The sequence below is a fragment of the Silurus aristotelis genome (assembly GCF_946808225.1).
Source record: "Silurus aristotelis genome assembly, chromosome: 18".
NCBI classification, from domain to species: Eukaryota; Metazoa; Chordata; class Actinopteri; order Siluriformes; family Siluridae; genus Silurus; species Silurus aristotelis.
Genome location: NC_139591.1, coordinates 22,846,196 through 22,861,195, shown reverse-complemented (window position 1 = coordinate 22,861,195; position 15,000 = coordinate 22,846,196). Strand labels below are relative to the sequence as shown.

At 41.1% G+C, this 15,000-nt stretch overlaps 1 protein-coding gene across 1 annotated transcript in view; it reads left to right on the top strand.

Annotated features, from left to right (window-relative positions):
- The window catches only part of LOC310741175 (putative flavin-containing monoamine oxidase A), a 57,466-nt gene that overhangs the window by 13,591 nt on the left and 28,875 nt on the right, over positions 1 to 15,000 (top strand). Inside the window, exon 8 of the mRNA XM_083568781.1 lies at positions 1 to 2. This exon is cut by the window's left edge and continues 83 nt beyond it. Within this exon, the coding sequence (XP_083424907.1) occupies positions 1 to 2 (2 nt within the window). The remainder of the gene's footprint in view (positions 3 to 15,000) is intronic.

Genomic DNA, 15,000 nt, shown 5'->3' with positions numbered 1-15,000 from the left:
AGGTGAGTGCTATAAGTTAGAAAGGTGTGTGTGTGTGTGTGTGTGTGTGTGTGTGTATGAGAAAAAGTGTGAGACTTTCTCTCAAATACACATCTCATAAAACCTCATGCTGCTGCAGTGACGCAGAACGCCCGTCAATCACGCGTGATGGCCGACATCCTCTCCGGCTGCAGCTCCTCCCCTCTCTGCATCCGATTGGCCGAAGCTTTGCAGTGGCGAGTCAGGGCGACTTTAACGAGGCAGTGTATAAATTATCCTGGGGACAAGACTCTAAATCAGGTGCAGGCAGACGGCTGACAGCGAGTCTTAAAACTCAGCGAGGTGCTGCTGAGATTCAGGGATAAATAATAAAGGCGTTGCAGCTGCGAGTTCTCCGAGCGACTCGTCCTCCTGCACAACACAGGTGTCCTGAGGAACGTCATGTGTTCACAACTGATGGAACGATTTTACAATCACTGAATCCTGAATACAAAAAAAATACACTGATATGGACAAAAAGACACATGAACTGTGAATACAAAAAGTAAGCGGCGATTACACTTGCCGTGATCATTACTAACGGATCCATGTAGCGGAAGTTTCAAAGACAAGAGCAAGAATGACAACGTGCGTTGAATAGCCAATCGGAGTTTGACTAGAGCCAACGGTGCGGGACACACCGGAAAAACTAAAGCTGACGGATTACCTGAAACCACCGCCATTACCCACCGACCATCGGTTTAGTGTGTCCCGGCTTGAAGGATAAGAATTAAGTTCTTATCCTTTATTCTTAATCCATCCTTCTTAATTTTATTTGCTTAATCTGGTGCTACCTTTGGAGAAAGAATAAGAATAAATTGTTGGAACTGTATTGTTAGTGAGCTTTCAACCAGCTGTAGTTTAGGCTACAGGTCAGCATCGGCATCGACCAGAGAAAAACCCGTATCGACCTCTAAACATTACTGCATGTTTTACGCTGCTAGAACATAACAACAGGAACCCTTCCAGGAACTCTGATTTGAGTTCTAGGAAAGTTTGAACTTCAAGGCTTGCTGATCATCTCTAAATGGTAAAGCTTGTGAATTTTTGTTTCATATTTATTTTTCCTTGGTTTATCTCATGCTTTCAATGGCAAGAACTGGTATGGGATACTCCTTATATTTTTTCCACCTGGTCTCTTGTGTGTTAGCCTGTGTGATTATTACCTTGTTCCCTTGCGCTTGTTGTTAAGTCTGGGTCTCGATTTCCCGTCTCCTGCTCCTTCACTCTCGACTGTTATCCTGGTTAATGGTTATGGATTAACCTTCACTGTATTTGTCTGCCTGTGAATTGACCCCTGCTGCGGATTCGGATTTTGATTATTGGAAACACGCGCCCACGTTCCGGGTAGGGGTCAGAGCACCGGCTTAATGGAAAAGAAATCCATAGTCAGAAACTAGAAAACAGACTCACCTGGCAAACATGGTAAGGCTAAATAGTCATACAAAAAAACTCTAGAACAAAAATAAAAGCTCAAATCAAAATACTGATCATAGTTAGCTACTCTCATGGTTATGTGGTGATCTCCCTGACGAGACGTCGCCTCTGAGATTTCACTCGAGCTTCAGGACCCAAACACTGCTCTGGATATGGATGGTCCTCAGTAGCGCTTCTTACCACAAAGAGCAAAGAGCATGGTCGCTGCAGTGTTTCTTTTTATTTAAACCTGAAGAGGGTGGGCGTAGACTGTATGGTGCCTCACATCCACGTTCAGGTTTGGCGTGTTGTTGATGGTCCGACACTGTGCTTTTACTCCGGCATCATAACAAGAAAAAAGTATATATTATAAATAAAAAAAAAAAAAAGTATATTTTGCAGTTCTGACATGTATGTAACAGAACTGCACTCATACATGTATGTAACATTAATGCACACGTACATGCATGTAACAGAACTGCACTCATACAGATATGTAACAGTACTGCACTCGTACTCTTATGTAACAGTACTGCATGCATACATGTATGTAACAGTACTGCACTTGTACATGTATGTAACAGTACTGCACTCGTACTCTTATGTAACAGTACTGCATGCATACATGTATGTAACAGTACTGCACTTGTACATGTATGTAACAATACTGCACTTGTACTCTTATGTAACAGTACTGCATGCATACATGTATGTAACAGTACTGCACTTGTACATGTATGTAACAGTACTGCACTCGTACTCTTATGTAACAGTACTGCATGCATACATGTATGTAACAGTACTGCACTTGTACATGTATGTAACAGTACTGCAGTCGTACTCTTATGTAACAGTACTGCATGTATACATGTATGTAACATCACTGCACTCATACATGTATGTAACAATAATGCACACGTACATGCATGTAACAGTAATGCACGTGTACATGTATGTAACAATATTGCACACGTACATGCATGTTTCAATACTGCATGTGCACATGTCATAATCTTTATGCGGTTTTACGGTGACTTCACTGACACTGATCGTATTTTGACACGTCTAAATCACATTGTGTGCGAAGTGAAACCATGTCAGGGGATTGCAGTCCACTGGGCTGTCAGAGGTCACGACAGAAAACGTAATCATTCGTGTAGTGTGAGTCGTGTCATGACACATCAGAAGCGTAGTAACCTCAGCCCCGTTATTACGCTTCTGATCATTAGCGTGATGTGGTTGCTCGGTAACTAGGCTGCAGGAGACTGCACAGGTTGAGGGACCAGCACGCTTCATGAGTTTTCATTGTTTTTTTTTAATGGGGTTTCTGACTGAGAGGAGAAAAAAATCAGAGAGTTCACGCAGGTGAGAGAAGTGGCGCTAATTAACCCATAGAGGTCTGATGCCGTCTGTAGAACCTGGAGATGTTTTGACTCGCCTTGAGCATTGCATATTAATGCCATAACACTCAACACAACTTATGAGCTACATCTCACAACACAGAGCTACATCACACAACATAGAACTACACCACACAACATAGAGCGACAACACACAACACAGAACTACACCACACAACATTGAGCGATAACACACAACATAGAGCTACATCACACAACATAGAACTACACCACACAACATAGAGCTACACCACACAACATAGAGCTACACCACACAACATAAAGCGACACCACACAACATAGAGCTACATCACACAACATAGAGCTACACCACACAACATAGAGCGACACCACACAACATAGAGCTACACCACACAACATAGAGCTACACCACACAACATAGAGCTACGTCACACAACACAGAGCTACAACACACAACACAGAGCGACATCACACAACATAGAGCTACATCAAGTCAAGTCAAGTCAAGTCAAGTTTATTTGTATAGCGCTTTTCACAACAGACATTGTCTCAAAGCAGCTTTACAGAAAACAACAGTGAAGGTGAATGGTGTGCGTTTGTCCCTGATGAGCAGCCGTGGCGACAGTGGCAAGGAAAAACTCCCTTAGATGATATGAGGAAGAAACCTTGAGAGGAACCAGACTCAAAGGGGAACCCATCCTCATATGGGTGACATCAAAAGTTTGGTCATAAATCTTTCAACAATACAGAACAATTTGTGATCATCATAGATCCAGCATCAGCTTCTCCATGCCAGGGCCTTTAAACACTCGGCATCTACTTCTCCATGATCATCCATAGGTCCATAATCTTCACGAGGTGGGACGTGACTGGAGCTGGCCAAACCTCAGGATGCCTCGGGATGGGGAGAGAAAGAGAAGCAGTGGAGAGGAATTAGCGTAGCTGCTGTTCATGATATTAACAGCACAAGTTGATAATGTGCATGTGATCAGATGTTCTGGAGCACAAGGTTGTGATGTGATGTGTGTGATGTGTGTTATGTGTAGGCTTTGCTAAAAAGATATGTTTTTAATCTGCACTTAAACTGGGAGAGTGTATCTGAACCCCGAACACTGTCAGGAAGACTATTCCAGAGTTTAGGAGCTAAATGTGAAAATGCTCTACCGCCTTTAGTGGACTTTGCTATTCTAGGAACTACTAGAAGCCCAGAGTTTTGAGATCTCAGGGAGCGTGACGGATTGTAGCGTGTTAAGAGACTGGATAGATACATGGGAGCCAAACCATTTAGTGCTTTATAAGTGAGTAGCAGTAGTTTGTAGTCTATTCGAAACTTAATAGGAAGCCAATGTAGGGACGATAAGATTGGGGTTATATGATCGTATTTTCTTGACCTAGTAAGAACTCTTGCTGCTGCATTCTGAACTAACTGAAGCTTGTTTATTAATGATGCAGGACATCCACCTAGTAATGCATTACAGTAGTCTATTCTAGAGGTCATAAACGCATGGACGAGCTTCTCTGCATCAGATATAGATAACATATTTCTTAGCTTAGAAATATTTCTAAGGTGAAAGAAGGCTGTTTTTGTAACTTGATTGATGTGATTTTTAAAAGATAAGTTGCTGTCTAAAATAACTCCCAGGTCTTTTACCGTTGAACTAGTAGTTACAGAACAACCGTCTAAATGCAGGCTGAGATGCTGGAGCTTCTGTGTACTATTTTTTGGGCCGATGAGCAAAATCTCCGTTTTATCAGAATTTAATAGCAGAAAGTTATGGGTCATCCAATCTCTTATTTCTTCAACACACTCAGTTATGCGAGCTAATTGAGCTGTATCGCCTGGTTTGGATGAAATATATAGCTGGGTATCATCAGCATAACAATGGAAGCTAATTCCATGCCTTCTAATAATATTTCCTAATGGAAGCATGTATATTGTAAAAAGCAGGGGTCCCAGAACTGACCCTTGTGGCACGCCATAATTTACTAGCATTATTCTGGATAGCTCTCCATTTAAATCTACGAAATGGTAACGATTGGACAGGTAGGATTTAAACCAGCTTAATGCCTGTCCCTGAATACCGATGTAATTCTGTAAGCGATCGAGGAGAAGATCATGATCTATAGTGTCGAACGCAGCACTAAGATCTAGTAAAACTAATAGGGAGATGTAGCCTTGGTCTGAAGCTAAAAACAGGTCGTTAGTGATTTTAACTAGAGCAGTTTCTGTGCTATGATGGGGCCTAAAACCTGACTGAAACTCTTCAAAGATATTGTTCTCCTGCAAGTGGTTACATAGCTGGGCAGCGACAATCTTTTCTAAAATCTTAGACATAAATGGGAGATTTGAAATTGGTCTGTAATTCGATAGCGTGTTTGGATCCAGATTAGGTTTTTTAATGAGGGGCTTAATAACTGCTAACTTGAGGGATTTAGGGACATGACCTAACGATAGTGAGGAGTTAATAATATTTAAAAGAGGCTCACCAGCTGTATATAACACTTCCTTCAGTAGTTTAGTGGGAATTGGATCTAACTGACATGTTGTTGATTTAGCTTTCATAATAGCATCATACAGCTCTTCCTGTCCTATACATGTAAAACAGTGTAGTTGTGGGGTTGTAAGTACGATTGTGTCGGGAGATGCTGTCAGAGGTTGAACTGCCACAATTGTTTTTCTAATGTTATCTATTTTTTCAGTGAAGAAATTCATAAAGTCTTCACTACTAAACTGTGATGGAACACATTTTTCAGATCCCTGATTTGTTGTTAATTTAGCGACTGTACTGAAAAGGAACCTGGGGTTGTTTTTGTTATTTTCTATGAGTTTGCTCAGGTGTTTAGCTCTAGCAGCTTTTAGCGCCTGTCTGTAGCTCAGCATACTGTCTTTATACGCAATTCTAAATACCTCCAATTTAGTTTTCCTCCATTTTCTCTCCAGATTACGTGCTGTTCTCTTTAGGGCATGCGTATGACTATTATACCAAGGTGCAGGTGCTTGTTCTCGAACCTTTTTTAACCGGATGGGGGCAACAGTGTCTAAAGTGCTAGTGAGGATAAGGTCTATGTTGTTTGCCATCTCATCAAGATGATCAGCAGTTATGGGTTTAATATGAAACTGAGATAAATCAGGCAGGTTATTTATGAATCTGTCCTTAGTGGTTGGAATAATAGTCCTACCAAGTCGATACCGTGGTGAAACACGGTTAATCTGCTCTACCGGTAGTGTGTACAGTAGGAGATAATGGTCTGTGATGTCATCATTCTGAGGTAAAATATTTATATCAGTGACGTCTGCTCCGTGGGATATTATTAAGTCTAGTGTGTGGTTAAAACGGTGGGTTGGTCTGGTGACGTTTTGTTTAACTCCAAAAGAGTTTAGTAAATCGACAAATGATAATCCTAGGGCATCGTTTTCATCATCTACATGAATATTAAAATCTCCTACAAGCAGCACTTTATCAAAACTGATCAAGAGGTCTGAGAGAAAACAAGCAAACTCATGAAGAAAATCAGCGTAGGGTCCTGGGGGTCTGTACACGGTGACCAGAGCGAGTTTTCTATGGATGTCTGAAAGTGCAATTTTAAGAACGAGCACTTCAAATGATTTAAAGCTGAATCCTAATCTCTGACTAACATTAAGAGAAGCACTATAAATGGTTCCTACACCCCCCCCACGACCAGTCTGACGGGGCTCATGCTTATAAACATATCCTGATGGTGTCGACTCGTTTAGACCCATATAATCACCTGGTTTAATCCAGGTCTCAGTGAGACAGAGTGCATCGAGATTATTATCTGTGATCATCTCATTTACAATCAGTGCTTTGGGTGCAAGTGATCTAATGTTTAAAAGACCGAACTTTAGAACTTTGTTGTGTTTGTTTATCTGGCATTTTTCAGTTTTAACTGCAATAAGATTATTTCTGGATCTTGTGTATTTAATTCTTGGTTTTACTACCCGAGGAATAGATACGGTTTCTATAAACTGGGCTGTGTGTGAACTTGTAACTATTTGGTCTGTAGTATGCGTGTTCTTATAGTTGAAGATTTCTTGATGTCTTACCAGTCAGATGGTGTGAAGTATCCTAGAGATGTTATCTGATAGCACTGCTGCTCCAACTCTGCTGGGGTGCAGGCCATCAGGGCGGAAGAACCTAGGACGCTCCCAGAAACAGTTCCAGTTATTAACAAAGAGAAGTTTATGTTCTCGACACCATGACTGTAACCATTCATTTAGAGCTAAAAGTCTACTAAACTTCTCAGCCCCTCGCTGGTAAGTGGGAAGAGGTCCTGACACAATGATCCTCGTTGTGGGTGATGTGCTGCGTACCGTCTCCACCAGGATCCTGAAGTCCCTCTTTAAGATCTCCGTTTGCCGCAGCCTGGTGTCGTTTGATCCGGCATGGAGAACAACCGCTCCGAAGTTCTCGTTCAGGATCGCGGGTACCTGCGCAGCGACATCCAGAACACGAGCACCAGGAAAACAGCGAGTGTGCACCTTACCTTTAGCTCGGGTAGCGCGGACATGCCGGACGATGGAATCTCCGAGAATAACAGTGTCGCGTTCCGTCTCGCGGAGGGGGACGAAGCGGTTCTCGGTCGAGATCTCGAAGGCCGGTGGTGGAGGTGGAGACGTCCTCGATCGGGGCTTGGCTTGTCTCTTCCGCCGCGGTCGCATCCAGGGTCCATGTTGCACCGGTGCCGGAGTTGTAGGTGCGCTGGGCCTGGGCATAGAAGCACGCGGAGTTGATGTGCTGGGAGCGTTAGGTTCAACCCGGGAGTTTACCTGGGATGAGTGCGCGTCCGCCCGGGATGTTTCTAGTGCCGCTTTCCGCTTTCGCAGCCGGTCATGCTTTACATGCAGCTCGCGAATCTGTTTCTCCAATGCCTCCATCTCCAACACCACCGTTTGCAACTCGAACGAGTCCTCACCTGTGCTCGAATGCAGACAAACAACCGGCATAGTGCTTATCGTCACGAACAGATTTATTATACAGAGATGTGAGTGAGAGAAAATAAATATAAACAACACTAGTTATAGTCGAGTTAACTAACTACAGGCACAAGTCAGGAAGACAAAAACAATTAAGGATTATTAAAAGAGGAAAAACGGATGGATAGATAGCAAAGTTTGTTTGAAAGGCGCCGAGAGAGATACAAACACGTAACTCGCGGCAAACAAGTCAAACACAGGAAGCTACGTCACAGGAAGCTACGTCAAGCAATTCATCACACAACATAGAGCGACACCACACAACATAGAGCTACACCACACAACATAGAACTACACCACACAACATAGAGCTACATCACACAACATAGAACTACACCACACAACATAGAGCGACACCACACAACATAGAGCTACATCACACAACATAGAGCTACACCACACAACATAGAGCGACACCACACAACATAGAGCTACACCACACAACACAGAGCTACACCACACAACATAGAGCTACATCACACAACATAGAGCTACACCACACAACATAGAGCGACACCACACAACATAGAGCTACACCACACAACATAGAGCTACACCACACAACACAGAGCTACATCACACAACACAGAGCTACAACACACAACACAGAGCGACATCACACAACATAGAGCTACATCACACAACATAGAACTACACCACACAACATAGAGCGACACCACACAACATAGAGCTACACCACACAACACAGAGCTACACCACACAACATAGAGCTACATCACACAACATAGAGCTACACCACACAACATAGAGCGACACGACACAACATAGAGCTACACCACACAACATAGAGCTACACCACACAACATAGAGCTACATCACACAACACAGAGCTACAACACACAACACAGAGCGACATCACACAACATAGAGCTACATCACACAACATAGAGCGACACCACACAACATAGAGCTACACCACACAACATAGAACTACACCACACAACATAGAGCTACATCACACAACATAGAACTACACCACACAACATAGAGCGACACCACACAACATAGAGCTACACCACACAACATAGAGCTACATCACACAACATAGAGCTACACCACACAACATAGAGCGACACCACACAACATAGAGCTACACCACACAACATAGAGCTACACCACACAACATAGAGCTACATCACACAACACAGAGCTACAACACACAACACAGAGCGACATCACACAACACAGAGCTACATCACACAACATAGAGCTACATCACACAACACAGGGCTACATCACACAACACAGAGTTACATCACACAACACAGAGCTACATCACACAACATAGAGCTACATCACACAACACAGCTACACCACACAACATAGAGCTACATCACACAATATAGAGCTACACCACACAACATAGAGCTACATCACACAACACAGAGCTACATCACACAACACAGAGCTACATCACACAACATAGAGCTACATCACACAACACAGAGCTACATCACACAACACAGAGCTACATCACATAACATAGAGAAACAACATAGAGCTAAGGACAAAAGTAAATTCTCCTCGCTGCATAAAAGTTGCATAATAAGTTCTAGAATCTTCTGAAGAGTTAAAGAAGTTTGGAAAGATCTTTTGGAACTCTGGGTAGAAGACTGTAAGTCCTTTTGGGGAAGTTAAGAGTTTTAGAATTCAGAAATCTTCACTGACACTGTAAAGTATGTTAAAGTTTTCAGCTCTGCTGCATGATATTGGTTCTGTAACCTGGTTCTGAGAGATTAAAGAATATAGTATCCCTTGTGGAACTCAGAATCTCATGTTCTAGGTTCAGGAGCTATTTATGGAACCCTGAATTAAATCAATCAAATACAGTTCTCAGCTATATTTTGTTTGCTCTGTAACTCTTTACTGGACTTCATAAAGCTCGTTGAAGTTTCCTGGAAACATCTGAGGAACTAAATTCCTCAAGTTGTGGGAATGTTTGTTAAACTCTGGATATCATACTTCAGCTACAGGAACCTTTTTAAGGAAACAAAGGGTTAGTGAAATGTTTATGTAACAGCCTAATATTGAATGTTCAAAATTCCCGAAGCTCTTGGGAAATAATTTATTATTGAACACATATATTTTATAGGTTCAAGAACCTTTCCAGAAAGAAACAAATGTGGCAAATGTGGGAAAATGTAGAACTTTTTTCCAGAACCTTTTGAGGACATACAGCCTTTCTTGGAGTCTTTAAGGAATTCTGTGTAGCATCTTGCAGGTTCTTGGAATCTACCTGGAATCTTCACAGGAAGGTTACGGGTTATGGGTGGACCTCAGACTGGACTGAAAAGTTCTGAATCTTGAACAAAAATTTTAATTTACACTGCTTTCTGCAATGGTTCCTGAAAAGCTTCCTGGCATGAGTACAATGGAATCTTCACTTTTTTATAACCTTTTCAGATGCCATTGAACAGAAATTCTTATTTTGTGTAAATGTAGACAGGATTCATTTAAAATCACACACACACACACACACACACACACACACACACACACACACACACACACACACACACACACACACACACACACACACACCTTTGAACCTAGATTCATTTTTTTCTGATTAGCAGTGGCAGTCTGGTGATTGGGTTTTGTTTCACATCTCCATCCAGAACACGTTTTTTTTCATCTTTCTTCTACGTGAGCAGGCCGCAAACTTCAAACGTTTCCGAGCGCTAATCTCCTGCTCATTATCGTCATCTCCACTCTGCTGAAGGAAATGCTTCTATAAGTAGTTTATTGCTCGGAGGAAACAGACATGGCAGTGATGATATTAGCTGCAGGTTGGAGCAGCAACTAAATGATAAGCAAAAAATAAATAAATCGATCTTTCATACAGACTGAAATCCTGTTTTTAAATAATGCACAAGGATTTTTAAACTATATATTAATCATATATACTTTTTTGATGATTTTTCTAGTATGGCATTTTTATTATTTTATTTTCTTCACTTTTTCTTCTTTTTCCACTCGAATTTTTTTTGTGTTATTTTAGGATGTTTTTTTTTTGCTACACTTTTACACGTGATTTTATATTTTTTTATATTTCACGAATTATTTTTTATTAAACTCTCATGTGTGGTAATTATTGCATTATTGCGTGTGATTATTTTGGGTTTCATTTTTACATTAATTTTTTTGTATTTTTTACACGTGATTTTTTTTGCCTTCGTTTTCATGTGCGATATCTCGTATTATATTTCAGTTCATGTTGTTTATTTAGTTACATTTGTACATGAATTTTTCTCTCCATTTTTACGTTTTTACTTTTATTTTTCGTTTGCTTCATTTTAATACGTGATTGTTTAAATTCCTTTCACGTGTTTTTTTCCCTACTTTTTAACATGATTATCCATGGTGCGTTGTTCTTGCGATGCTTCACGTGTTTATTAACGTTCGGATTTCAGTGCTGAACATGGTGCATCACATTCCCGTGTGAAATGAGTTCTCAGTAAGAAAGTTCTGACATTGGACCTGGATTCATTATTCAAGGGAAATCTTATTGTAGTGACACACACACACACACACACACACACACACACACACACACACTTCAGCAGCGCTTCTCCACTATGCGGCTCTCAGGTTTACCTTCACCATCAATCCATCTCCTGTAATGACTTGTGTGTGCCTCTTCGCTCGTCTCTCACATCTCAGTGATGCATGGAGCGCTCACTCAGAGCTGACATTAGCGCATTTTTTCCTTCATTTCTCACTGAAGTCAGGAACCTGTTTCTTTTTTTTTCTCTCGCAGTCACTAAAAAGCTCGTCTGGTGCCTTCACAAATATTTACCCAGGGCTCAGACAATGTGAAGTGAATGATGGAGTCACAATGTGTTTTGTCCTCTCTCAGTCAGAGGCTCTCCCTCAGGTGAAGACATGAGTGCTGCTCCAGGGGACGCGAAAAGACAAACCGCAGGTTGAAACCGTTTATGTGAAAATCTATAGACTTTTGAAATAAAGGGCAGACGAAGCAGCTGTTCGATGTTTACTATGAGAAGCAGTTACAGATGTTCCAGCAATAATTTAGCAGGCAATGAACAAAATAATATAGAAACATAGAACCAGCATGATGGATGGATGGATGGATGGATGGATGGATGGATGGATATATGGATGGATGAATGGATAGATGGATGGATGTATGGATGGATGAACACTCCTGCGTCTGTGTCAAGGTTTCAAAAAGACCCAAACCTGTTCCAGCACGACGATGCCCCTGTGCACGAAGGTTTTCCATCTTCATGAAGATCTGCTTTGAGTGGAAGATCTTGAATTGTCTAAGCTTCGTTCCTCAACCTCAAGATATGTGTAAAAACATATCTTTTTAGCAAAGCCTACACATAACACACATCACACACATCACATCACAACCTTGTGCTCCAGAACATCTGATCACATGCACATTATCAACTTGTGCTGTTAATATCATGAACAGCAGCTACGCTAATTCCTCTCCACTGCTTCTCTTTCTCTCCCCATCCTGAGGCTTCCTGAGGTTTGGCCAGCTCCAGTCACGTCCCACCTCGTGAAGATTATGGACCTATGGATGATCATGGAGAAGTAGATGCCGAGTGTTTAAAGGCCCTGGCATGGAGAAGCTGATGCTGGATCTATGATGATCACAAATTGTTCTGTATTGTTGAAAGATTTATGACCAAACTTTTGATGTCACCCATATGAGGATGGGTTCCCCTTTGAGTCTGGTTCCTCTCAAGGTTTCTTCCTCATATCATCTAAGGGAGTTTTTCCTTGCCACTGTCGCCACGGCTGCTCATCAGGGACAAACGCACACCATTCACCTTCACTGTTGTTTTCTGTAAAGCTGCTTTGAGACAATGTCTGTTGTGAAAAGCGCAATACAAATAAACTTGACTTGACTTGACTTGACTCAACCCCTTTAAATACCTTCAGGATGAATGTGAACAATGAGTGCACCCCAAACCTCCTCACCTCACCTAAATAACTACCTGTCTTTTTTCTCCTATAGTCAGCTTTTTGGTCTTCATGTTATGTTCAGAACAGGAGTAGCTCTATAAAGACACACCTGGGCAACAAGAAACCAGCTGATTGAAGAACATCGGGTTAAAAATCCTTTGAAATCTCATGATTTTCCAAAAACTTGCACAAAAGCGCACTAATACGGGAGAAAAGAGCAGGTGCATCGCTGACCATATGTACGTTTTCCAGAAATGGATACCCCAAAGTGGCAAGTGGTTTATAAAGTTGTAGCTCTGATGTTAAAACTTTGATTTGGAAGGTTGTGAGTTCAAATCCCAGCTTTGCCAAGCTGCCACTGATGGGACGTTGAGCAAAGCCCTTAACCCTCACCTGCTCCGATGAAATCAGTCACTCTGGATAAAAACGTCTGCCAGATGCCATTAATGTAAATGTATAGATGATCTTTGGAACTAAGAGACCCAAAGCACAGTTCCAGCATGAAAATGCATCCGAATTGAGGTTGGTGTGGACGAACTCAAGAACTTGTGTTACACAGAGGACCTGCACCCTGACCTTCTTAACCCCATGTGAACACCTTTGGGATAAACCGGAACACCGAATGAACCTCGGGCTTTTGTCGACATCCTGACATCAGCTCCTGACCTCGCCGATGCTCTTGTGGCTGAATGAGCTGGAACTGTTTTGTGTGTGTGTGTGTTTTGTGTGTGTGTGTGTGTGTGTGTGTGTGTGTGTGATTTGAGCGATAGAGCTGGGGAATGGCTGGAGGACGGCTTTTCTGTTTACAGCTTTATTGTGTACTTGAAACACTTAAACAATAGAAAATAGTAATCACAAATCAGCTTTAAACGAGTGTGTGTTGTTCACGTAAGTGCCGTGCCATTACCACAAGAAGCTGCGCAATAACAATGTAATGATTTAATAATAATAATAATAATAATAATAATAATAATAATAATAATATTCTTTGATATTCACTGACAGTTTCGTTATTAGCACAAGACACAATATCGAACATTTGTGCGCTCTTATTTTTTTGTTGAGAGTTTTGGCGTAGAAATTGAGAGTCTGATAACCAGCTCTCGACTTCAGCAAAAACGCACGCAAAAAAACACCCACTGGCTCTAAAATGAACTCGATCCTACAACAAGCAGCTGTTTTTTTTTTAGTCGTTTGAAATGAAAATGAATAGATTTTCAGTAACAATTGTGCAGATCAGTGTAGATTTCAGACTGCATGGCCACCTGTTATACGAACACCAGCTTAATATATAGACAAAAGGCAAAGGTCGAGTGTTGACTGCGATGGAAACATTATCCTCCTCCGTTCGGATGAAATTAAACGCGGGAGGATTTTTATAACCCTAAAGTACTTTAAGTGCCTTAACTAAAACTCTAAAACTTCGATGCCAAATCTGTTTTTATTCTCCATCAGGTTTATTACCTCTTTATCTTTTTTATTTTTTAGTATTATTATTTCTATCACTATCAAGCAGAAAAACTTTACCATCGCTGATATGTCTGCTTTTAAAACTCGCTCGTGCAAGAAGCACAAAGAACCAGATGAACCACAGACTGATTTAAAAAATGTTTTGTGTTTGCTTTTTCGTTTATTTTCAAATCCTTGAGTGTTATTTTCACAAATCATGTTAAAGTCAAGTTTTTTTTTTTTTTACAAATCATAGTTGTGTATTTTCAATCCCTGTGAACTTTCATAATCTGAATATTGTTTTAAATGAGGAAAATCACACAACTGTAAATGATTACTCAAACGCCGGATCAATTCATGAAGAATTAAGCTTGATATGTCGCAGAATGATTGACAGGTCATGGATGGATTAAGTTATTTCCTTCTTTTGATTCTTGCATGCCGTCTGTTCTGTCACATTAACTGTGTGTATGTTGTAAGCGAGCTAAACTGGTTAAAATAGAATTTAAATTACAGCTAGACTGGAATATATAAGCGGTATAGAAACCCCAATGATCTTTTTGTTTAAATGCCACTTTAATCTGAAGAGTATTTATAAAGGTTTGGTTCTGATTGGGCAGAAGGTGTTTATATAAGTAAGAATCCAGGTGTAGGTGTGATTGTAACAGTATGTTAGTGTTTGATTCGGAGGTGAAAAACGACCAGAGGTTCTCTGGAGAGCATTAGAATGGCGTAAGGCCTCACATCTATCTGTGGATTACCAATTTATACAGT